We start from the raw sequence: 24,569 nt of genomic DNA, 5'->3' as shown, positions 1-24,569 counted from the left end.
CACTCAGCCTTACTTCCTGCATCCCCTCTTACAACAATTAACTTTCGTTATAACTCACACCCCATATGCTCGTTCCCTCCCACCCTTCCTTTGATGTCCGCTTTTCTTGTTGTTTACAAACCACGCCGCACACTGCCGCACGCCGCACACTACCGCATGCCACACACTGCTGTGCACACTGCTTTATTACACACTGTTGCACGCCACACACTGCTGCATGCCGCACACTGCTGCATGCCTCACATTGCTACACGAAACACTGCTGCACGCCTCACACTGCTGCACGCCACACACTGCTGCACGCCACACACTGCTGCATGCCACACACTGCTGCACGCCTCACACTGCTGCACGCCTCACACTGCTGCACGCCGCACACTGCTGCACGCCGCACACTGCTGCACGCCACACACTGCTGCACGCCACACACTGCTGCACACCACACACTGCTGCATGCCGCTGCACGCCACACACTGCTGCACGCCACACACTGCTGCACGCAGCACACTGCTAAACAAAACACTGCTGCACACCACACACTGCTGCACACTGCTGCATTACTCACTGCTGCATGCTGCATGACACTGCTGCATGCAGCACACTGCTGCACGCCGCACACTGCTGCACACCGCACACTGCTGCACGCCGCACACTGCTGCACGCCGCACACTGCTACACGAAACACTGCTGCACGCCACATACTACTGCACGCCACACACTCCTGCATGCCACACACTGCTGCACGCCGCACAATGCTAAACGAAACTCTGCTGCACGCCGCACACTGCTGCACGCCGCACACTGCTACACGAAACACTGCTGCATGCCACACTGCTGCATGCCACACTGCTGCACGCCACACTGCTGCACGCCACACACTGCTGCACACCACACACTGCTGCACGCCACACACTGCTGCCCGCCACACACTGCTGCACGCCTCACACTGCTGCACGCCGCACACTGCTGCACGCCGCACACTGCTGCACGCCGCACACTGCTGCACGCCTCACACTGCTGCACGCCTCACACTACTGCACGCCACACACTGTTGCACGCCACACACTGCTGCACGCCTCACACTGCTGCACGCCACACACTGCTGCACGCCGCTCACTGCTGCACGCCGCACACTGCTGCATGCTGCACACTGCTACACGCCACACACTGCTGCACGCCACACACTGCTGCATGCCGCTGCACGCCACACACTGCTGCACACCACACTGCTGCACGCCACACACTTCTGCACGCCACACACTGCTGCACGCCGCACACTGCTGCACGCCACACACTGCTACATGAAACACTGCTGCACGCCACACACTGCTGCACGCCACACACTGCTGCACGCCACACACTGCTGCACGCACACCACACACTGCTGCATGCACGCCACACACTGCTGCATGCCACACACTGCTGCACAGCACATACTGCTGCACGCCTCACACTGCTACACGAAACACTGCTGCATGCCTCACACTGCTGCACGCCACACACTGCTGCACGCCACACACTGCTGCACGCCACACACTGCTGCATGCCACACACTGCTGCACGCCGCACAATGCTACACGAAACACTGCTGTATGCCACACACTGCTGCACGGCACACACTGCTGCACGCCGCACACTGCTGCACGCCACACACTGCTGCACACTGCTGCATTACTCACTGCTGCATGCTGCACAACACTGCTGCACGCGGCACACTGCTGCATGCCGCACACTGCTGCACGCCGCACACTGCTGCACGCCAAACACTGCTACACGAAACACTGCTACACGAAACACTGCTACTAATTCTAATTTAAAACACTTGTAGAGCGCAGCATACACCTAGCGGTTTCTTGGCGCTGAGGGTTCATTGGCTGAGGGAAAGGAAGACCGGGGCGATAGTTTTTAAGCGGGGAAAGCCTGGCTGAATAGGAAGGTTTTTAAGTCTCTGCGGAAAGGAAGGTATTGGGTTGCGGAGCGGAGATTGTCAGGGAGGGAGTTCCAGAAGGAAGGGGCCAGAGTGGAAAAGTTGGACCCGCCCCACTTTTTGCGCGAAAAGCGGGGGATCTGGAGAAGGGACTTGGAGGAGGACCGGAGATTTCTAGCGGGGACGTAGGGTTTGATGAGTGAGGTGATGAAAGCAGGGGCAGTGCCCTGACGGGCCTGAAAGACCATGCACCCGATTTTGAAAAGGGAACGTTGTTTCACAGGGAGCCAATGGAGTTTTATCAGGAGGGGAGTGGTGTGGTGATAACGTGGAAGGCCAAATATCAGTCTGGCCGCCTGGTTCTGAATGACTTGGAGTCTACGCAGGCTGTAAGCTGGGATTCCATGGAAAAGGGCGTTGGCGTAGTCCAGACGCGAAATCACCAGGGCGGCCATAATGGTCTTCAGAGCCTGGGGGGAGAAAAAACGGGATACAGAGCGAATGGTTCGAAGAGTGAGGGAACAGGAAGAAACCACGGAGCTGATGTGTGAGTGAAGGGTGAGCTGATTGTTCATTTTGACACCCAGTGTTTTGACAGTGGGGGAGGGGGATGGTGCGGGACCGAGGGAAGAGGGCCAGAAGGAAGAGTTCCAGGGGCTGGATGAACCACCAGTAAGAACCAACTCGGTTTTGTCAGGGTTCAGTTTAAGATGGTTGTGGTTCATCCAGTCCCTGATGAATGTCATAGTAGACTGGAAGTTAGTGACCGAGAGAGAAGAGGAGGACAGATCGAAGATGAGCTGGAGGTCATCCGCATAGTTGAAAACGGTGACCTCCAGCTGCTGAAGAGCAAAGATAAGAGGAAAGATGTAGAGGTTAAAGAGAAGAGGGGAGAGAGAGGAACCCTGGGGAACCCCGCAGGTGACAGGAAGGGGAGTGGAGGTGAAGTTGCCTAGACGGACCGCCTGGGTGCGGTCCCTCAGAAAGGAGGAGAGCCAGACCAGGGCTGATCCTCCGATACCAGCCGCCCTGACACGGTTAAGTAGGATGGTGTGGTCCACCGTGTCAAAGGCGGCGGAGAGATCGAGGAGGACCAGTGCCTGGTAGTTGTTATCGTCCATGCCCTTTCTGAGGTTGTCTAGGACAGAGACTACAACCGATTCTGTTGAGTGCCTGGGGCGGAATCCTGCCTGACGAGAGGCCAGCCCCCCATTGGCCTCGATGTGAGCGCTCAGAGCTGCGGTGACATGACGTTCCATCACTTTGCCCAGAAAGGGCAACAGGGAGATGGGCCGGAAATTGGACGAGATCGAAGTGTCCGAGCCGGGTTTCTTCAGCAGGGGTACTATTGTGGCCGCTTTTAGTACTGGAGTCACCATACCCTGAGCCAAGGCACTATTGAGAAAGGCAATCGGGGGATCCGGGCAGCTAGAATAAATTTGCTGTAGGATGCGTGCAGGGCAGACATCCGCCGGGGACCCCGATTTAACTTTGGGGAGTATCGCCAGAAAGGATTCCTGAGTGAGGGGAGGGATGACGGTGAGATGATTTTGTACAGGGGGGGGGGAAGGATCGACGAAGGCCGACGAGGGTAAAGGGATATTTGCCTTGATATTGGTGATCTTGTCCACGAAGTAGTTGTTTAATTGGTCGCAGAGGGACTGGGAGGGAGGGATTTGGGGTGAGGCTCGATCTGAAAACGCCAGGTCGTTCACGATGTCGAAGATAGCCCTGGGTTTATTGGCGGCCGACGTTATTTTCGTGGAGAAATAGTCGGTCTTTGCAGATAAGATTGCTGATTTGTATTCGGCCAACAGTGTCAAAAAATGGGTTTTTAGTGAGGGGCTATACTCCTTCCTCCACTGCCTCTCCGCCCTCCGGACACTCAGTTTGAGTTCTTTTAGGTGGTCGTTGAACCATCTGTTAGAGTCTTTAAGCCGGCGAATGGAGATGCGTCGCAGGGGGGCCTCTGAGTCGCAGGCTCCGGCCAGCCAGGTATTAATGGCCTTGGCCTGTGAGGCAGAAGATAAGCCGGAGAGGGAGGGGATGGAATTGTGAAGCAGGGAGGTCAGGGCGGGGAGATCCAGCCTGTTCCAGTTCCGCGCCCAGGTGTTTTTGGCGAGCGGGGTTTTGGGGGATGGGTTGTGAGGAATGGAGAAGGAAATGAGGGAGTGGTCGGACCAGGGGCAAGGAGAGACAACCACCGAGGCCAGTGGGAGATTGAGAGCCCAGACCTGATCAAGTGTGTGCCCGTGGGAATGAGTAGGGACAGAGATGTACGGGACGAAGTTGAAGGAAAACAGAGAATCAGTAAATTCTCTTGAGGCGGGGCACTCGTGTGGGTCAGAGGGCCAGTAGTTGAAATCCCCCGTCACCAACACCGAGGCAAAGTTAACCGCCAGATTTGCCAGTAGATCTTGGAAGGCAGGTAGAAAAGAAGGCGAGGACTGAGGGGGGCGGTACATGAGGAGGCAGGTGATGGGAGGGGAGGTCTGGAGGGAGCGGACCACCAGGAAGTCAGCAGGGGCCATAGGGGAAGAGGGGAGTGTCTGGAAGTGCAGATCTGACCTGGTGATTAGCGCAACCCCACCGCCCGCCCTGCCGGCCGGTCGATCGGCGCGTAGGACCACGTAGGACGGTGGAAGAGTGGCCAGGAGAGCGGGAAGGGAGGAATCGCAATACCAGGTCTCGGTCAAGAGCAGTAGATCCGGTTTCTCGGTGTCGAGTAGGACGGACAGCTCATGGTGGTGCTTGACCGCCGACCTGGTATTGAGTAGAATGACGGACAGAGCTGGAGTGGTGGGGGGTGGGTCGGGGCTGGGGACGCAAGGTGGCAGGGAGAACCGCCGCGGGGAGGGCAGAGGTATGGGGAGGGTGGGGGCAAGGCCCAGGGAGTGAACGAGTCTACGGACGGAGTCCGGAAGTGGCCAGATGCCTCGAAGGGCGATGAGGTCCTTGGAGGAGTAAGAAAGAATTTGAGCATGGTGTCGTGCCCCTTGCCCCGTTCGGCCGCGGACGGGCGCAGACGGGCTTGACTTTTGCGCGACTTCGGCGCGAAGTCGGCGCTCCCGCTGCGCTCGTCCGCTGCGCGTTCTGTATTGACACATAAATAAGGGTGGCCGTAAGGGCGGAAAGGGGGCGTGGCCTGGAGGTGGGCGTGGCCAGCCGGTAGGAGGGCGTCACGTGAGCGATGGATCCGCTGCACGGAGCCCTCGTTGTGCAAATCAGCAGATAGCAGCAAGGTCGAGTTTTTAAAACACAGATTACACACTTTAAAACAGAGCGTCTCCCGGCTTCCGCCTCAGGAGCAAAGAACCAAGTGAGCGCTTGAAGGCTGGCGCTTAAGAAGGGCGGAAAGGGGGCGTGGCCTGGAGGTGGGCGTGGCCAGCCGGTAGGAGGGCGTCACGTGAGCGATGGATCCGCTGCACGGAGCCCTCGTTGTGCAAATCAGCAGATAGCAGCAAGGTCGAGTTTTTAAAACACAGATTACACACTTTAAAACAGAGCGTCTCCCGGCTTCCGCCTCAGGAGCAAAGAACCAAGTGAGCGCTTGAAGGCTGGCGCTTAAGAAGGGCGGAAAGGGGGCGTGGCCTGGAGGTGGGCGTGGCCAGCCGGTAGGAGGGCGTCACGTGAGCGATGGATCCGCTGCACGGAGCCCTCGTTGTGCAAATCAGCAGATAGCAGCAAGGTCGAGTTTTTAAAACACAGATTACACACTTTAAAACAGAGCGTCTCCCGGCTTCCGCCTCAGGAGCAAAGAACCAAGTGAGCGCTTGAAGGCTGGCGCTTAAGAAGGGCGGAAAGGGGGCGTGGCCTGGAGGTGGGCGTGGCCAGCCGGTAGGAGGGCGTCACGTGAGCGATGGATCCGCTGCACGGAGCCCTCGTTGTGCAAATCAGCAGATAGCAGCAAGGTCGAGTTTTTAAAACACAGATTACACACTTTAAAACAGAGCGTCTCCCGGCTTCCGCCTCAGGAGCAAAGAACCAAGTGAGCGCTTGAAGGCTGGCGCTTAAGAAGGGCGGAAAGGGGGCGTGGCCTGGAGGTGGGCGTGGCCAGCCGGTAGGAGGGCGTCACGTGAGCGATGGATCCGCTGCACGGAGCCCTCGTTGTGCAAATCAGCAGATAGCAGCAAGGTCGAGTTTTTAAAACACAGATTACACACTTTAAAACAGAGCGTCTCCCGGCTTCCGCCTCAGGAGCAAAGAACCAACCAGTGTGAGGCTACACGCCTCACACTGCTGCACGCCACACACTGCTGCACGCCACACACTGCTGCATGCCACACACTGCTGCACGCCACACACTGCTGCACACCACACACTGCTGCACGCCGCACACTGCTACACGAAACACTGCTGCACGCCACACACTGCTGCGCGCCACACACTGCTGCTCGCCACACACTGCTGCTCGCCACACACTGCTGCACACCACACACTGCTGCATGCCACACACTGCTGCACGCCGCACAATGCAACACGAAACACTGCTGCACGCCACACACTGCTGCATGGCACACACTGCTGCACGCTGCACACTGCTGCACGCCACACTGCTGCACACTGCTGCATTACTCACTGCTGCATGCTGCACGACTGCTGCACGCAGCACACTGCTGCACGCCACACACTGCTGCACGCCGCACACTGCTGCACGCCGCACACTGCTGCACACCGCTGCATGCCACACACTGCTGCACGCCGCACACTGCTGCATGCCGCACACTGCTGCACGCCGCACACTGCTACACGAAACACTGGTGTACGCCTCACACTGCTGCACGCCACACACTGCTGCACGCCACACACTGCTGCACGCCGCACACTGCTGCACGCCGCACACTGCTGCACGCCGCACACTGCTACACGCCACACACTGCTGCACACCACACACTGCTGCATGCCGCTGCACGCCACACACTGCTGCACGCCACACACTGCTGCACGCCGCACATTGCTGCACGCCGCACACTGCTGCACGCCGCACACTGCTGCACACTGCTACACGAAACACTGCTGCACGCCACACACAGCTACATGCCACACACTGCTGCATGCCACACACTGCTGCACGCCACACACTGCTGCATGCCGCACAATGCTACATGAAACACTGCTGCACGCCACACACTGCTGTACGGCACACACTGCTGCACGCCGCACACTGCTTTACGCCACACACTGCTGCACACTGCTGCATTACTCACTGCTGCATGCTGCACAACACTGCTGCACGCAGCACACTGCTGCACGCCACACAGTGCTGCATGCTTCACACTGCTACACGAAACACTGCTGCACGCCGCACACTGCTGCACGCCGCACACTGCTGCATGCCGCACACTGCTGCACGCCTCACACTGCTGCACGCCTCACACTGCTGCACGCCACACACTGCTGCACGCCGCACACTGCTGCACTCCACACACTGCTTTTATGCGAGTTTATGCTACTGACATTGTAAATGACAATGCCTTTTATTTGTTTTAAAATCAAAACATAAATAAAAGGCATTGTAATTTTACAATGCCAATAGCTCAAACTCTTATAAATGCGAGACCTATTGCATTGCAAATGCTTGTTTGTCTTGGAGCTGCACTCCCTCAAGTTTGACTACTCGCTCTTGCAGGTTGCTAGATCTTAAAATCATGGCCATTGCTCCAGCTGGTACTTGTCTTTCATCCATTCTGTGTTTCAGAAATGGCTATGATCCAGATGACAACTTTAGGGCTAAATTACGATCCCTGTGGAAACAAAAATTTGAGAAGGGAAGACAATTCCGAGTTGTTTTCTGGCTGTTTTCTCCCAGTGACAGATTTAGGCAGATCAAAATATGTTGACATTTATTGGAAACACACATTCTGCATGTTATGCCTCAGTTCTAAGATGAAAACTCAAAATATGATGCATTTACCACAATCCGTAAACCAGGCTCCCCAGGGTAATACTATTTACAAGGTTCTGTAAATCGGCTATTCAAAACAATTCAGAATTAGCCCAGCCCTGCTTTTCCTCAATAACTCCTCTCCAGAGCTGAATCTACTGTGTTGATGTACACGACTGATTTCGTAACAGCTAGCTGGACATGTACTTGGCGTGTCTATGTCCAAGCGCCTTGTATGAGAGTTCTATACAGATTTAATAAAACATATAAATACATGCTTTACGTGGTTGCTGGCTAGCTTACTGTTTGAATTATATGGGTTGGGTCCTACACAAGCAATTGTAGGAGACAAAATTAATGCCCTAGCCATAAATTACACACTGTAGTCTTAAACCCAAGTGATAGATTTTTTAGGCTGTTAGGTTCTAGGGTAGTAGGGGGTATGAAAATCGAATCGTTGAAAATAGCTATCTGTAATTATTTGGAATACTCCTTCTCTGCCGCCCTGAAATGGACACCTAGGGCAAGATAGCCTGCAATGAAGCCATGCGTAAAAGAAATCACTCTATGACAGTCAGGTTTTCTAATAAAACGTGACTATTAATATAAAGTAAATACATTTGCTGCATCTGAAGTTTATGTCTGTCAGAAAATGCTGACTGTCATGGATTGAAATTCATGGTACCCCATTCTCTGCTATTCGGTGAAGACATATATTGGTTGCTTGCTCTTTTATAGCACATATAAACATGTATTTATAGAACTATTACATCACACTGTCCAGAATTATTTGGTGACATCAGCAATGAAGTAGCACTACAATTAAATTTGAGTTTTGGAGAATTGTCTTATTCAAAGCGGGATTTTCAGGAACATTAAAGTCCTAAGGACAAATGTCAATCCTCAAAATCTTCTTCTTGTATACTTGCAATCTATACAGAAAGTATTGTCTGGTCTAACTGTGGTGAAAAGAGTCCTCGCTGCTAAACAACGCATATAGAGGGCACTCATTTTATAACAGAGTGCATAACAGCATTTCTACATATATTTTATTAGAATTATTGACTGCTTTGTCCAGAGGCTGGATTTTGCCCTAGAGGTGACAAATAGGCACAGAAGTAGAGTGAATGAAGGAAATTCAAGTTTGTGACCCATAATCCTTGGATTTCCAGGAAAATAGGATGGGTAACCCAAAATGTTCTCTTTCTTCTCAGGGACTACCGATTTATCCCACAAAACTTTGACAGACTTTAAGCATGATGTCCACAGGGACTGCATGCTTCTTTTTGCAATCCCCCGAGTGAGAAGAGTCCCACCCCAGTGCAAACAAGAATGTGTTTCTCTTCCATGGTGTGCTGCGCCTGGGCACCACAACCGGCTGATTCAGGAGAAAATTAGGCAGGTACAGCTAAACAGGGTTTGTAAAAACAAGAAACACTGTATTTTTGTTCTGCAGGGATGAGAACGAACTTTGCCCTCAGCCATTTACCAAACTTGTGGAAACTAGGAGAGCAGTTCAGCAGGCTCACAAACTCCCAATTGCCTCACTATTGGGATGCATCAGACTTCGGATAGACGCCTTTGTCTGGCGCCACTTGAGGGTGTCGAAGGCTTTCAGAGTTACTCATTGTTTTAATACAATGCATTGAGACTTAAAGAACCGTGGTTCATATTATCTGAAGAATGATTAGTTATTGGTAGGTATAGAAAGGGGACCAGAAACAAGTTAAGATTCACGCTCAGAGACGCAAGTAGCTTCATTAGAATTATACAAGTTCATTACGACAATACTATTTCATCATTAATTAAGCTGAAATCCTTTGCTAAAGTTCTGCAGGTTAAGTGGGGATTCTCAATAGATTACTATAATAAGGTTCACATAATATTGATAATTCTGAAGACATAAACACAACCAGAATAAAATACTGTTAAAATAATATTGCTAATAAAAACAAAACCACTAAAATAGTCAAATCAAATAAGATTTACAAGACTAGCAACACAAATTTAAATTAAGTTTCATCAATTAGTGGTGTTATTATTCCCAAATTAACAGTAATCATTTTTATCAGCATCACAGGGTTTTTCAGCGCTGTCAGGATTCAAAACATGGATCTGTAAATTTCATGATGGTTCTTAACACTATGCATCTTACAGATTGAGTTGTTTCATCAGCTACTTTAGTGCTTAGGTTAACATGTTTACTATTTCACAGAAGAGGAATGAATCGGGGTGGGGCGGGGGGGGGGGGGGGTGGGTGGTGGGGAGAGGTTGTTTTTTTCTGAAGCCAGACCAAACAGCATATGAATCTCGACTGCATATATGACATCCACCTCCAACCCCATTTTGCGATTTATTAGGGATTGAGCAGGCATCAAGGTCACAAATCAGTGTCAATTTTCCAAAATAAGTTCGACATTTTAAAGAACATAGGAAAGAAAAAAGTATGCATCCATCTATGCAGTTAACCTTGACGCAAGTTTAACGGCAAAGGAACTTTCTTGAGCTGCATACAACCAGGACAATATCTAATCTTCACCTACACATTTCTACGGTTTACACAATTAAAAATGATCTCCCCCACAAAAGATGTTCAAGGTTTTTGGATTTCTAGGGCTTTTTTGAGACCATTATAAATGATACATATGAAGACTGATTTACTGTGACAACAGCAAAGGAAGCACCCTCGGGTGTACCTACCTGTTGAAGTACAGAGTAACCACTGTTCGTGCAATAACCATTTGCTGGCATGCAAGAATGAACTCGCTAGTCCACACCAGTCCAACTAAATGATACCACCACATATATCGAATGCCAGCAAGGGTTCGGTATTCCACCTGTCCTTTTGAAACAACCTGAGCAGTACCTGCAGGGAAATAGACTTAGTTAAAATTATACCTTTGAAAATACCACTGAAAGAGCACCAAAAAACTTCACATTCATTTTGCATACTGTAAACCTCACTAATCACCTATATGCATTTTATGTTAGTCCAAATGATAACAGTGCTTGCAAGAAAAAGAGAAAGACTTAATTCATATAAATAGCAATCAATCAATCAAACATGATTTCTAAAAGCACGACTAATCACCTGCAAGGGTATCCAGGCGCTGGGATCCAAGCTGCTTGGGGTCATCAGCTGAATAACCTGGTCTTGAGTCCCCTTCTGAACTCCTGTAGAGAGAGTGAAGTCCGGATATAGAGAGGGAGACTGTTCCAGGACTCTACTGCGAAGTAGGAGAAGGTGGGTCCTCCACTGTTGCTTTGGCGGATGCGGGGGGTGTGGGCGAGAAGAGGGGCGTGAATCACAGGAGTCTGGAGGGTGGGTTGAAGCTCGGACGGTGGTTGATGTATGCTGGTCATTGGTTGTAAAGGTCCTCGTAGGTGTGAGTCGGAATCTTGAATTGGCATCTCTTGTGGACGGGGAGCCAATGGAGTTTCTTCAGGTGAGGAATGATGTGGGTCCATCTGGAGAGGTCGAGGATGAGTCTGGCTGCTTAGTTCTGAATGGTATGCAGTCTCAACAGGAGGTGTTTAGTGATTCCTGTGAAGAGTGTGTTGCTGTATTCCAAGCGGCTGGTGACGAGGGCTTAACTGGCGGTGAATCTGGTGGAGACAGCGCCATTTGAAGATATTTTGGAGCATGCACAGAGTGAGAAAGCAGGCGGAGGAGACTGCGTTGATCTGATTCTTCATGGTGAGTTTGCTGTCCAAGATGATGCACAGGTTCTGGGCGTGGTCCACGGAGGGGTAAACAGACATAATATTGAATTAAAAATATCGACAGGACATAATATCGAGTTTTTAATATAGAATGGACAGAATATCGAATTGCCAAAATATAGTGGTGAAGAATATCGAAAATCAGGTAAGAAATAAAATATCGATTTAAATAATGTAGAAGTAAGTAATATCGACAGTCATAATATAGTTGTTAAAAATATCGAATTTTTTTATAGTGTTTTAAGTTTTAGTATATGTGTTAAAAGTATGTATACATTTTGGAATATATGTTTGAATATTTTTAAAGTAATGAATTTTATGTTATTTAATTTTTGTGTAATTTAATTCCGTAGCGGGTTGTGGGTTTATAGGGGATTAGGGTGGGAAGTAATTTAATTATAGTACATTAAATAATAATTTTTAGGAATTATTAATTATTTTTAATTAAATTTTGCGTTTTACTTCTGTAGCGGGTTGTGGGTTTATAGGGGAATAGGGTGGGAAGTAATTTAATTGTTATTAGGTAATTATTAATTGGTATTGAAAATTAATAGGTTGTTGATTAATTATTAATTGGTAAATAATTTGTATTAATTGGTAATTAATTTGTATTAATTGTTTAATTGATAATTATGTTAATTGTATTCATTTATTATTTGTAGCGGGTTGTGGGTTTATAGGGGAATATGGTGGGAATTAATTTAATTGTAAATAATTAATTATTGAAATAATTTTTGTATACTGCTACTTAATGTATTCTTAATTAATTATTAATTGGTATTAATGTTATTTATTAATTTTTGGTATTGATTAATTAATTGGTTGTTAATTAATTATTAATAAAATAATATTGGTATTTATAATAAATGAATTATTAAATATTGTGTGATTGTTTTTTTTTTGGGGTATTAATAATCTATTTTTAATAAAATCTTAAATTATTATTTTCCCTACTATTGCACTCCCTGGAGTGGGAATAGTAATTTTTACCCCTACGCTATCCAACGCTTACCCTACAGTTGCACTCACTGGAGTGGGAATAGTAAGTTTTACCCTCCCGCTATCCAACGCTTTCCCTACTGTTGTACTTACTGGAGTGGTAATAGTAAATTTTACCCACCCGCTATCCTACGCAAAAAATATTGCATTTTTTTAAATTAATATTACGTTAATATATATGTATTTTTTTTTTTACTTACATTAATTATTTATTAATTCCAAAGTTATTTAAGTATTTTTAAGTATGTTTCAGTTAATTATATGTTTTATTTCATTAATTGTACATTAATTTTAAGACATTTAAAATAATTTGATATTGTGACTTTTACAACGATATTTTGGATTCTATATTTGTGTACTTACCTGTTTGGAGATAGGGCTTCGATAATTTGGCATTCTATATTTTTCCTTCGATATTTTGGCAATTCGATATTCTCCTTCTCGATATTTCGACAGTGATCCCTATGGAGGTGGGAGAGCGTCTCAGTTCAGCAGGCCACCAGGAGTCATTCCACAGGGAGGTGTTGCTCCCAAAGATCAATACTTCAGTCTTGTCAGTGCTAAGCTTGAGGCAGTTGTTTTACATCCAGTCTGCAACACTGGTCATGGACAGGTGGAAGTTGAAACTTGTGGTGGATGGGTCTTCGTACAGAGACAGGATGATCTGGGTGTCATCTGCATAGGAGATAATGTTCAGTCCATGGTTTCTGACGATGTTGGCCAGGGGGTTATGTAGGCATTGAACCGGGTAGGGCTGAGGGATGAACCTTGGGGGATGCCACGGATGATGTTCTTGGGCTCCGAAGTGAATGGCGGAAGGCGGATCCCCTGTGTTTTTCTGGTGAGGAACGATGCGATCCATTTGAGGTCATCCTCTTGGATTCTGTTCTGATGAAGTCTCTTGACCAGGGTGTGGTGGGACACAGCGTTGAAGGTCACGGGAGGTCGAGGAGGATCAGGGCAGCCACTTCTCAGGGAGGTTTCGGTGCTGTGGTTCATGTGGAATCCAGATTGGGATGCATCCAGAAGATTTCATGAGTTGGTAGTGGATGCCCTTTTCGAGGTCTTTGGTGGGAAAGGGAAGCAAGGATTAGCTAGTTGGGGCCAGCAAGCAGTTTCTTGAGGAGGGGTTTGACGTCAGCGTGTTTCCACTCATCTGGGAAGGTGGCCAGGGTGATGGATGTGAGCTTGTTGCTGTGATGGATTAAACCCAGATCAGTTGACTGGGGGTGAGTGCTTGCAATGTTCAACACTCTGTCCATCATTTCCTTTGGTTTTTGCTTTGTTCGCTATAAGTTGGCAGGGTATGCTCAGACGTGAGTCCCTTGCTCACTTTGCCACTGGATTCAAGCAAGCCTGGCTGAAGACGGCTGAAATGCCAGAAACCGGTCCTAGGAAGCTTGTTTCCGGTCCAGGGAAGACATGGCTTGGCAGTTTGGGCTGGACTGTTCCCATGAGGCACAGGGTCAGACTGATTTGCACATGGCCATGTCTGAACTGGGGTGGCAGAGTGGGCTAAAGAACTGTGATGGATTAAACCCAGATCAGTTGACTGGGGGTGAGTGCTTACAATGTTCAACACTCCGTCCATCATTTCCTTTGGTTTTTGCTTTGTTCGCTATAAGTTGGCAGGGTATGCTCAGACGTGAGTCCCTTGCTCACTTTGCCACTGGATTCAAGCAAGCCTGGCTGAAGACGGCTGAAATGCCAGAAACCGGTCCTAGGAAGCTTGTTTACGGTCCAGGGAAGACATGGCTTGGCAGTTTGGGCTGGACTGTTCCCATGAGGCACAGGGTCAGACTGATTTGCACATGGCCATGTCTGAACTGGGGTGGCAGAGTGGGCTAAAGAACTGTGATGGATTAAACCCAGATCAGTTGACTGGGGGTGAGTGCTTGCAATGTTCAACACTCCGTCCATCATTTCCTTTGGTTTTTGCTTTGTTCGCTATAAGTTGGCAGGGTATGCTCAGACGTGAGTCCCTTGCTCACTTTGCCACTGGATTCAAGCAAGCCTGTCTGAAGACGGCTGAAATGCCAGAAACCGGTCCTAGGAAGCTTGTTTCCGGTCCAGGGAAGACATGGCTTGGCAGTTTGGGCTGGACTGTTCCCATGAGGCACAGGGTCAGACTGATTTGCACATGGCCATGTCTGAACTGGGGTGGCAGAGTGGGCTAAAGAACTGTGATGGATTAAACCCAGATCAGTTGACTGGGTGTGAGTGCTTGCAATGTTCAACACTCCGTCCATCATTTCCTTTGGTTTTTGCTTTGTTCGCTATAAGTTGGCAGGGTATGCTCAGACGTGAGTCCCTTGCTCACTTTGCCACTGGATTCAAGCAAGCCTGGCTGAAGACGGCTGAAATGCCAGAAACCGGTCCTATGAAGCTTGTTTCCGGTCCAGGGAAGACATGGCTTGGCAGTTTGGGCTGGACTGTTCCCATGAGGCACAGGGACAGACTGATTTGCACATGGCCATGTCTGAACTGGGGTGGCAGAGTGGGCTAAAAAACTGTGAAGGATTAAACCCAGATCAGTTGACTGGGGGTGAGTGCTTGCAATGTTCAACCCTCCGTCCATCATTTCCTTTGGTTTTTGCTTGTTGCTAATGGTCTTTCTGCTGAGGTTGAACATGTGGTGGGGACAGGAGTCTCTGGGTGGTCTTGAGAGAATGAAGTGCATGATGTCAATGGTGCTCTGCATGGTCACCTGGTCCTAAGCGGTGATCTGGTGGTCTGTGTTGCGTCTGTGGTAGCAAGGAGGCTCAGGATGTCAGCGGTGGCAGGTTGAGGTTCCAAGGTTTTGTCGATCGTGGATATCTTGTCATGGAAGAAGTCTGCCACAGTGTTTCAGAGTTCTCGGAAGGGGGTGATGATGTTTTCAGTCGCTGAGCGATTGGAGAACTCCTTGACGATGCTGAAGAGTTTTTTGCTGTAGTTGAAGGTGGCTTCGATGTGGTCGGCTAAGACATTCCTTCTTGTCTCTTTCAGAAGTCGGTGGTACTGGTTGAGCGATCATAACCACTACAAAGCAAATGGGTTGCGTGATGTCTTGAAGGCAGTCCAGTCAGTGGGCTCCTTGCTGTTGTGCAAATTCCTTTCCAGTTGCTTGCAGTTGCGCTTTGTGCTTCTCAGCTCTCTGGTGTACCAGCTGGCATGTTTGGTGGATCTCTTAAAGTTTGGTAGGTTTGATGGGGTCAACTCTGTTGGAGCAGACAGAGATCCAGGTGGTGAAGTTCTTGACATCCTGTGTGAGGTTGGTAGACATGTCGGGTGGACGGAGTTGAGGGCGTTGGTCCACTGGCTTTTGGATACTTTGTTCCAGCTGCGATGTGAAGTGCTGGGCGGTCTGTTGATGGCGGTGGGGGCTGTTGAGAGGATGAAGTGGACGACTATGTGGTCTGACCAGATGAGCTCGGTGGCATGACTGTACTTGACTCTGTTGCTGGCTGTAAAGATTGGGGACAGCATGTGCCCTGCGATGTGAGTGGGGTCGGTGACTACCTGAGAGAGAACGCAGTTCCTCATGCTTTCGAGAAGGTTGGCTGTGTTGAGGTCATCTAGGTGAAAGTTGAGGTCTCAGAGGAAGATGTTGTGTTTGCATCGAGGGCTTGGGGAGTGATTAATTTGGGGATGGCATCGCAGAAAGTGGGGTATAGTCCTGAAGATTTGGAGGCAAGAGTGCCACTGATTATCGTTTTCCCATCTATTCTGAGTTGGAAGTTGAGGTGTTCCAGGTGTCTTAAGCATGGGGCAGTGGATGGATTCTTTGCGAATGATGGGGATCTCACCTCAGTGTTTGTTGATGCGGTCTCGGTGTGCTATCTTGTAGCCATTGGGTGTGGCCATGGCCATGGTGATGCTGGTGGGAATGCGGGGTTGAGCCAGGTCTTGGTGAGGAAGACTATTTCAGGGGTGAGGGAGGTGATGGTGTCCCAGATCTCGATGGCATGTTTGCAGAGTGATCGGGCATTGAGCAGGAGGCAGTAGAGTTGTCCAGGCACAGTCGTGGTTGGCTTGGTGTCAGCCGTTGCATGCATGGGTGGTAGAGTGTTTAAAGAGAAGAGGGAGTGGCAGCATGTGAGCGCTGATAGGTGCTTCAGCAGATGGAGTCCAAGGTTCTGAGCTCGGCGCCGGTGTAGCTGAGGATGGCGAGGGATCCATGTCCAGGCATGGATGGGCGGCGGCACGGCCGTGCTGCGGCATCCATTAAGTGGGTCCTGGGAGGGGTGCTGGCAGGCAGGAGTTGCGGGAAGTGGGAAAGCAAGTAGCAGGTGCCGCTGAGCACAAACAGAACAATAACAGGCAGACAAGATAAATTAGCCAAATGAGCCAAAGCACTAGTACATAATGAACAGGCACAAAGTGGATTTAACAGGAGGCAAAAGTTTTAACGGGAACAAAGTGAAATAACACAAGCCAGCAAAAGGAAGAGGCACAAAGGCAAAATGTCAGAGATGACCAGAGCAAAAGATAAGCAGAAGGCAAGCAGCGGGAAACAACTGACTTACAGCGCTAGGTAGCGAGGAAGAGCTGGCAAGAGGGACCTGCTCCAAATAGCAAGTAGTAGTAGAGCTGGTTGCAAAACTGCTGCAATAGAATTGGATACAGAACTATGGCTAAGAAAATGGTTGCATAAAATGTAAATTATGTACCTTGTGTATGATTCTCATGGTATGTCTGAATAAGTGAATGATGATCCTGTGAAGTGACAGTGCAGAGGTTCAGCATATCCTGCCCGTGATGGCCATTGATGGTTGAAGCTGTATGGAAACCTACACCTGGTGGGGTGTGTGTATGATGTATTTTGTCTTTAAATGTATCCTGAAAATAACAGAATAATACCCTCTTTTTTATGTGGGCCTGAGACCTTCGTTATCATGGTGATGATGAAGTGCTCCATGTGTGACCTCCATGTGCTTCAATACGAATGATGCAAAAGAAACAATTGATGGACGGACTACTGGACAATGCAAACATTCATCCCCAGTCACAAGGATCTGGGTTAAATCCATCATTCTTTTTCTCACCACACCACCCCAGTTTGGACCCAGCCATATGCAAATCAGTCTTGACCCTGTTCCTTGTGGGAACAGTCCAACCCGAACTGCAAAGCAAGGTCCTCCCTGGACCGGAAACAAGCATCCTTGGACTGGTTTCAGGGCATCACCCTTCATCAGCCAGACTTGCTTGAATCCACTGGTGGAGTGAGCACGGGACCCACGTCTGGGCATATCCTTCCCACTTACGGCGACATATGCAAAATAAACAATTGATGGACGAAATGCTGGACAATGCAAACATTCACCCCAAGTCACAAGGATCTGGGTTAAATCCATCTCTTGTGGGAACGGTCCAGCCCGAAATGCCAAGCCCGGTCCTCTCTGCACCCGCAGTTCGGGCTGGACTGTTCCCATTGGGTGCAGGGTCAAGACTGATTTGCATATGGCTGAGTTTAAACTGGAATGGCATGGGGAGCAACAAATGATTGATTTAGGCCCAGATCTCTGTACTGGGGTGAATGTATGACATTGTTCTGCATTCTGTCCATCAATTGTTCTTTTTGCATTTGTCACCCTGAGTGGTACGGGTATGTCCAGACGTGGGTCCAGTGCTCTCCATGCCACTAGAGCCAAGCTATCCTGGCTGATGAGGGGTGAAACCCCAAAACAGGTCCTAGGATGCTTGTTCCCAGTCCAGGGAGGACCTGGCCTGGCAGTTCGCGCAGGACTGTTCCCATTGGGCGCAGGGTCAAGACTGATTAGCATATGGCTGGGTTCAAACTGGAATGGCATGGGGAGCAAAAAAACAATGGATTTAGGCCCAGATCTCTGTACTGGGGTGAATGTATGACATTGTTCTGCATGCTGTCCATCAAGTGTTCTTTTTTCAATATAAATGATGGCATCATCCACCAAGAGATTGAAGACTGTCACAAGAGAAGCGGGGAATGCCAGCTAACAGGAATTGTTGGCGTGACACCAAACTCGGAGAGGAAGCCAATCAACTAAGGAGAGTGCTGGCAATCCTGTTAAAATGTATGAAGTCAACCACCAGAAAGCGCGGGTGAGCTACTAAAGTACAAGTAGCAGCCTCCCAAGAGGACTTACAAGCCCCTACAGTGCAAAAGAGCGGGCATTAACAATGAACAGAGCCTTTATGCCATCCAAGAAAGCCTTCTACTTTACGGATTTTACTGGTCTGCATCACAATGGATTGCTGGGCTACCTAGTAACCACTTTTACACACTTCAGCCATTTTCCAGGTCAAGTGCTTTCTGTCTTTACCTGCCAATATTTGTGTGTGTTTGTTTTTGCAGTTTGCATGCAACCTTTGTGTGGCAACTTTCTTGTTGAAGCTGTCGGCTGGTTAGAGGTTCTTTTGCATGTTCTAAGTGCACCAGCACTTTTTGCTGTTGCCTTTCAATTCTCTTGGCAGTCACCAGCTCCCATATTGGTCGGAGCATATCTGGTTTGCACTATAGGCAAGCATGTCTATTCCAATCTGACGTGCCATACTATTACTGGATCATGCAAAGCTGCTTAAATACACCTCAAAGAAGCTGTAAGATGTGATGCAGGTCCAGTCTGAGAGGGAATGTCAAACCCATTAGACAAATAACTGTACTGGGCATTAGGACCAAGTCCTCCTCCCTGTGACTTGAATCTTTAGGTGGTATCTCCCCTTTGAGCAAGAGTACCTATTTATTTAAAGGCAGGCTCCTTAGTGTGTGCTCCTGCTCTACACATTGCACAGAGGTCTTGCAATGGATATTTGAACACATACATTATTTTTCTTTTTGTTTGTTACCGACACATGAAAAGGTCAAATTTCTAATCCGGCCAAAATGACTCCTATGATACAAGGTTTATTGCATTCAAGCAGAGATCAGTGTTTCATATGCGTTTCTCACAGACTTTTATGAGGACCTTCATAACTATTTGACTGGGCGTGCTCAGCACTGTGCTTTTGGTGGTCATTTCCCTAGAGATAAGAAACATGCTGGTGTTTCTGTGCTCGCTCAGAGTCTTTGGTGGTGATGAATGTAAGCTGACTTTGTGCCTATTCACAAAAGCTGCAGAGGGTTTCAGATCTTTGTGGTGCTGGCTGCTTGGGAAATTATAAGTTCCGTCAAACATACTCCAATGTTGACTCTTGGTGAGACTAGGCATAAGCCTAGATGTAGAAACAGTGTTGAAAGATGACAGGTATTGTTATTTTTGTTCCAATGTGCAGCTGAAGAAACATCCCAATGTAGGTGTAAATTTGGAATCAGTTTGTGCCATGTGGATTTGGGATCGCATCCTTTAACTTTTTGGTCAGAGGAAAAGCTCTGTATGGTTGGGTACTGTGTTAGATATTGAGAGGGAGTTCATTCGCCATGCCCTGTGTTTCTATTTTCTGTACTTTTAAGCAGTTTCCTTGTAGGGAGGCTGGAGAGAGTCCTCTGGTAAATGCTTTCTGATCAAAATAAATGCATTTTCCCTTGTTATAGGTTTCTGGATTTGTCATGTGGGCAAACAATTCCCTTATATGTCTTAGTGGATTATGTATCATGTGGTGCTTAGTTAGTTTGGAACATTATGCTAATGTTAGTTGATGAGGAGTTATAATGTGCACTTTCCAGAAATACTAGTATGTCAAGACGTTTTATTTTTCAGTGCACCTCTGTAGAATAGCTTGTTTGTGAAGTATGCCTTTGTTCAGGGTGGGCAGGGCTCTTCTCTGCGGTGCCTGTGCTTTCTCTGATGCGATTGAGGAAGTATTTTCCCATCCTGTTCAAATAGGCATGTGAGAATGTGTGACTGTCCCAACTGTACATGAAGACATGGGAATTACTCTTAATATTCCACAGGATATTGGATTACACATACTAGTATCTATCCGGGTGAGGATTTGTGATCCTTTCTCCCTTTGTTGTAAATATGTGATCTCCGTTTACAATTGCCAAGGGTGTGTTATCCAGTGTGATTTATCTTACTCTTATGTTGCTGCAGGTTACTCAACTCAAGTTGATGCCCACTTGAAATTGGCAAGGGATAGTGCCAACATGCTGATGTGGGTGCTTTGATCAAGTAGAGAAGAGTGTTGAGGTGATGGAGGTGTGCCAGTGTGTTTGATATTGCTGTTGTCTTGCGTGTTGCAGAATGATATGAGGTCTTTATTTCAACTGGAGTAGATGTTCCTACGTTTGGTTGCTTTTATAAGAGGGAGGTGAATCATCTTGTCCTCAAGAAGGGGAATGTATTTTATCATACTAAGTTTAACACATGAACCGCGAGCGAGTGAATGATGTTGGTTCTGTTTGCTCTACTGGTCACAACAATCGGTGGCTGAATCAGGAATAGTGTGGAAGCCAAGTCCTGGTGGAGCCTGTCTGATGTATCTGTCTTTACATGTAGTTTTTAACTGAAAGAATTTGTTGCTACCTTTTCTAAACTGGGCTCTCAATTTTGTTATTATAGAACACAGCAATGGTATTCATCACCTTAGACTACAGCATTTACTTGATTAAGATGTCCATCTTTCCAGCTTTCATTTCCAATACCTTGGATACTTCAAAATAGCAGTTCACTCTCACTCTAATGGGACTACGATTAGGCTTGAAACAAAAGCCATTCTCAATGACCTCATAAAGATAGTCTTTGTATGTAACTAAAATAAAGAAATCTGAACATGAAAGAGATTGAGCCTCCATCTTAAAAAGCGGAAAATAAATAGCCATTTGTTTAAACACGCCGTGTTAATCAATGTTGTGTCAGTGAAATCAAAGCAGGAACCCTTTGAGTGAAATTATTTTTGTTTAGATCCAGTTTTGGAATATTTCAAAGACATGCAGAGGTTTAGTACATGTATCTTTAAATAAAATAAAATTCAACAAAAGACAAGTATTTATAAATGAATCAGTTAATGGTAGGTGGATATGGTTGTTCACTGACGTGATTCGACCAGAACACTAACCAGAGCAACAGTAATAGGAGACCATTTCAAAAGTCACAGACGACTATACTATTTAGAGAGTGGTGTTGTTATCCTGATTTCGGCAGACTGTCAATAGGATCAGCAACTGAGTTGCGAGATAAATGCAGACACTGAGATGGCCCGCCCCACAGGAAGAGGCTTGCATTTGGACCAACAGTGCATCACCTGTCGGTTTAAACTCCTAGTAGCAATAACTAAACTGTAAATGTAGACATGCAATACCATAAGCATAGTTTTTAAAAGCACTGCAAACAATGGCACGTACCTGCAGTTCCTAGACTAAGAAGCACAGCCACCCAGAAGACCCAAAAGAAAATGAGAATGATGAAGGTCCACAGAGGCTGGAGTAACAGGAGAGGCACTCGGCTTATAAAGTTACTCGCTATCCGTAATATTTGAATTGTCATCTGTATCTGCTTCCTTAGCACAAGTATCAGGCTGAGAAGGATAACCTAATCAGAGAAACCCAAAGCCAGTCTTTAATACAAAAATGTAGGTTACATTGATAATCAGTAGTGGTATGACTATGACGCACAATAAACTACTTACCTATGCCTCAGCAGGCATATTGCCTAACAAGTTAAAAAAAACTGAATATCACTCTCCAGCAATGTAAGATCAGGGAATACTACAGAAACCTTTCAGTACAGCCACGCCATAACGTGCAGCCATTTTGGTTGAAGCTCTACTTCATTGTGCTTCAGAGCCCAGCCGTAGAATTTCTTTGACATCTCATTGCTATATATCTAGAAGTGGCTCGAGAAATTTTGACCAGTAAGATATATATTTTAACAAACAACATTGGTTGCATGGGACCCTTTTTCGTATATATATAGCTATCTCTCTCTTGGTATACGAAACAAATTGCTCCATTTATTCTCAAACATATGTACAAATGAATACTAACAATCAATTTAAGTGCAGGCGGTGCAGTGCTCAAAAGTGAAGTGGTGTTGGGACGGGGGACGCAACAGAGTCTCTCTGCAGACCCTGCGACTCCCGCTGGCGGGGGCAGATTAGGGCCTCCTGATTTCGAAGCCTGCTATTTGGCTGCAAAACTTCAGTGGCTGGCCAGATGGCTCGACGGGAGAGGTTTAGAAACATTGTCACTGCCAGTTGGTTCCGTGCATACAATCTTGATTCTGAGAATGCTCAACCATCGTCAGCGCATCAAACCAATGGGAACGTTACTCTCAGTGGCAGTGGCGTGTTGGGATAGATGCACAAAGCATTCCAAAGGTACACCGCTTTATGCGCCTAATATCCCTTTAGCTGAATTCGCGCAAGTAGGAATGGGCCCCCCTCTTCCACAAAGACAACTGATAGGCTGGGAGGAAGCAGGGATACGGACCGTGGTCGACTTCTACCATGATGGTACACTCCTACAGCTGGCAGACTTTTTGGACTACCAAGAATTGTCCCCGGGACAGTTCCTAAACTATCATAAAATATGCGGAGCTCTAGTTGAACTGTGGGGGCCAGATATGACGGAACCGGTCACCCATGCGGCCCTTTGGGCTGTGATAACATTAGGATCAGCGGGACATCTAGTAAAGTGGCTTTACCAAGACATAATGGAGACTACATATAGACCTCTATCGCAACTGCAGGACAAGTGGGAGACTGCCTTCAATCGACAGCTTACTGAGAAAGAATGGGAAACAGTTATAGGTAGTCCTAAAAGAGTATCTAGGAATGCAGCTTTTAAATTTATCCAATTCAATGTACTCCATCGAACTTACCTTACCCCACACAGACTGAATGTAGTATACGGGAGTGATACCCAAGCCTGTGCCAGATGCTCACAGAGAGACGCTGACTTTGACCACATGGTTTGGGCCGGTCCTGCGCTTGCCGGCTATTGGCCGGAGATTGTAAAACTGCTTAATATGGTTTTATCACAGACCCAGACATGCTGTCCGGAGGTCTGCCTGGTGGGTCTCTTCCCGAGACCTAAAGCCAAAAAACGTAGTCATAGATTTATTGACCTGGCCTTTATTTTAGCCAAGCGTAGTCTAGCGCTTAGATGGAAGGTGAAGCAACCCCCTCTAGTGGTGCATTGGGAACAGGATGTCACTTGCTGGGCCAGAGCGGAAGAGCAGGACTTGATCAGAGAGGACAAACCCACGAAGCGGCGAAAACCACTAGCTGAACTGTGGTCGGAATTAGTAGGGGCATGGGATACAAGACATTCATCTAATGAGACCGCGCTTTCTAGCCCCAACGACTCTGACTGGTGAGGATAGACACCCACATCACTACGGTTGGGTGGTGATAGTGGGACTTCTTTGATAAGGGGGTGTAGTCATCCGGTTCAAGTACTAGATCCTCCTGGTCCCCCTGCCGCCCCAGTTGTTTCCCACTTCCCCCTCCAGATAGCCCCCCCACACCCGCAGATCTCCTAAGCAACGACATTTAACTGGTGACAGATCTTTGGGCTACAGACAGACCTCGGGTGGTTACCTTTTGTTATGAGTTAATTGGTTTTTGTTTTCTATTACATGGAGACAAGGAATTTGTGTTGATTTCTTTTTTTATTCTTCACTATGGCCACTATCTTATACTCCATACGATCTGTGAGGGTAACCTATGTACCAGGTTCCATGAGTCTACATGTTATGCATGCTCTGATAATAATGTTGTGGACAATAACACGACCACTCCCCAGGATTTCTTTACTCCTACTGGTGAGAGACTGATTTATTCTTTGAACTACACTCTGAGAGACAATTGGTCTGTACTCGAGCTACTATGTCCGTAGTATTGATTTGCTATTATTTGCATTGGTAGAAATGATGTATATACTGTAATGCAAGCTATAACAGAAGAGCGTTTTGAGCACATTGTTGATCTCACTATGGCAAGGTAATTATGTTGAGTGTATATGATACGAATTGTATTTAAAAACCAATAAAAACGATTTTTTTTAAAAAGTAAAGTGATGTGAAATATTTACAATAATACATATATACAAAGGGATGTCTTCGACATTTAGTAACCAAAGCACAGTCCAAAATATGTCCACATGTTACTGTCTGCAATTTAATTGAAATTTCC

The 24,569-nt window shown here is 47.6% G+C and overlaps 1 protein-coding gene across 1 annotated transcript in view; it reads right to left on the bottom strand.

Annotated features, from left to right (window-relative positions):
• The window catches only part of SLC44A3 (solute carrier family 44 member 3), a 459,235-nt gene that overhangs the window by 68,608 nt on the left and 366,058 nt on the right, over nt 1-24,569 (bottom strand). The window contains exons 9-10 of the mRNA XM_085601492.1: nt 21,778-21,964; nt 10,512-10,677 (exon numbers count right to left, since the gene is read on the bottom strand). Of these exons, the coding sequence (XP_085457618.1) occupies nt 10,512-10,677; nt 21,778-21,964 (353 nt within the window). The remainder of the gene's footprint in view (nt 1-10,511; nt 10,678-21,777; nt 21,965-24,569) is intronic.

Source organism: Triturus cristatus, chromosome 4_2 (genome assembly GCF_964204655.1).
Source record: "Triturus cristatus chromosome 4_2, aTriCri1.1, whole genome shotgun sequence".
Classification (NCBI taxonomy): domain Eukaryota; kingdom Metazoa; phylum Chordata; class Amphibia; order Caudata; family Salamandridae; genus Triturus; species Triturus cristatus.
This window is presented reverse-complemented; position numbering and strand designations above follow the sequence as displayed.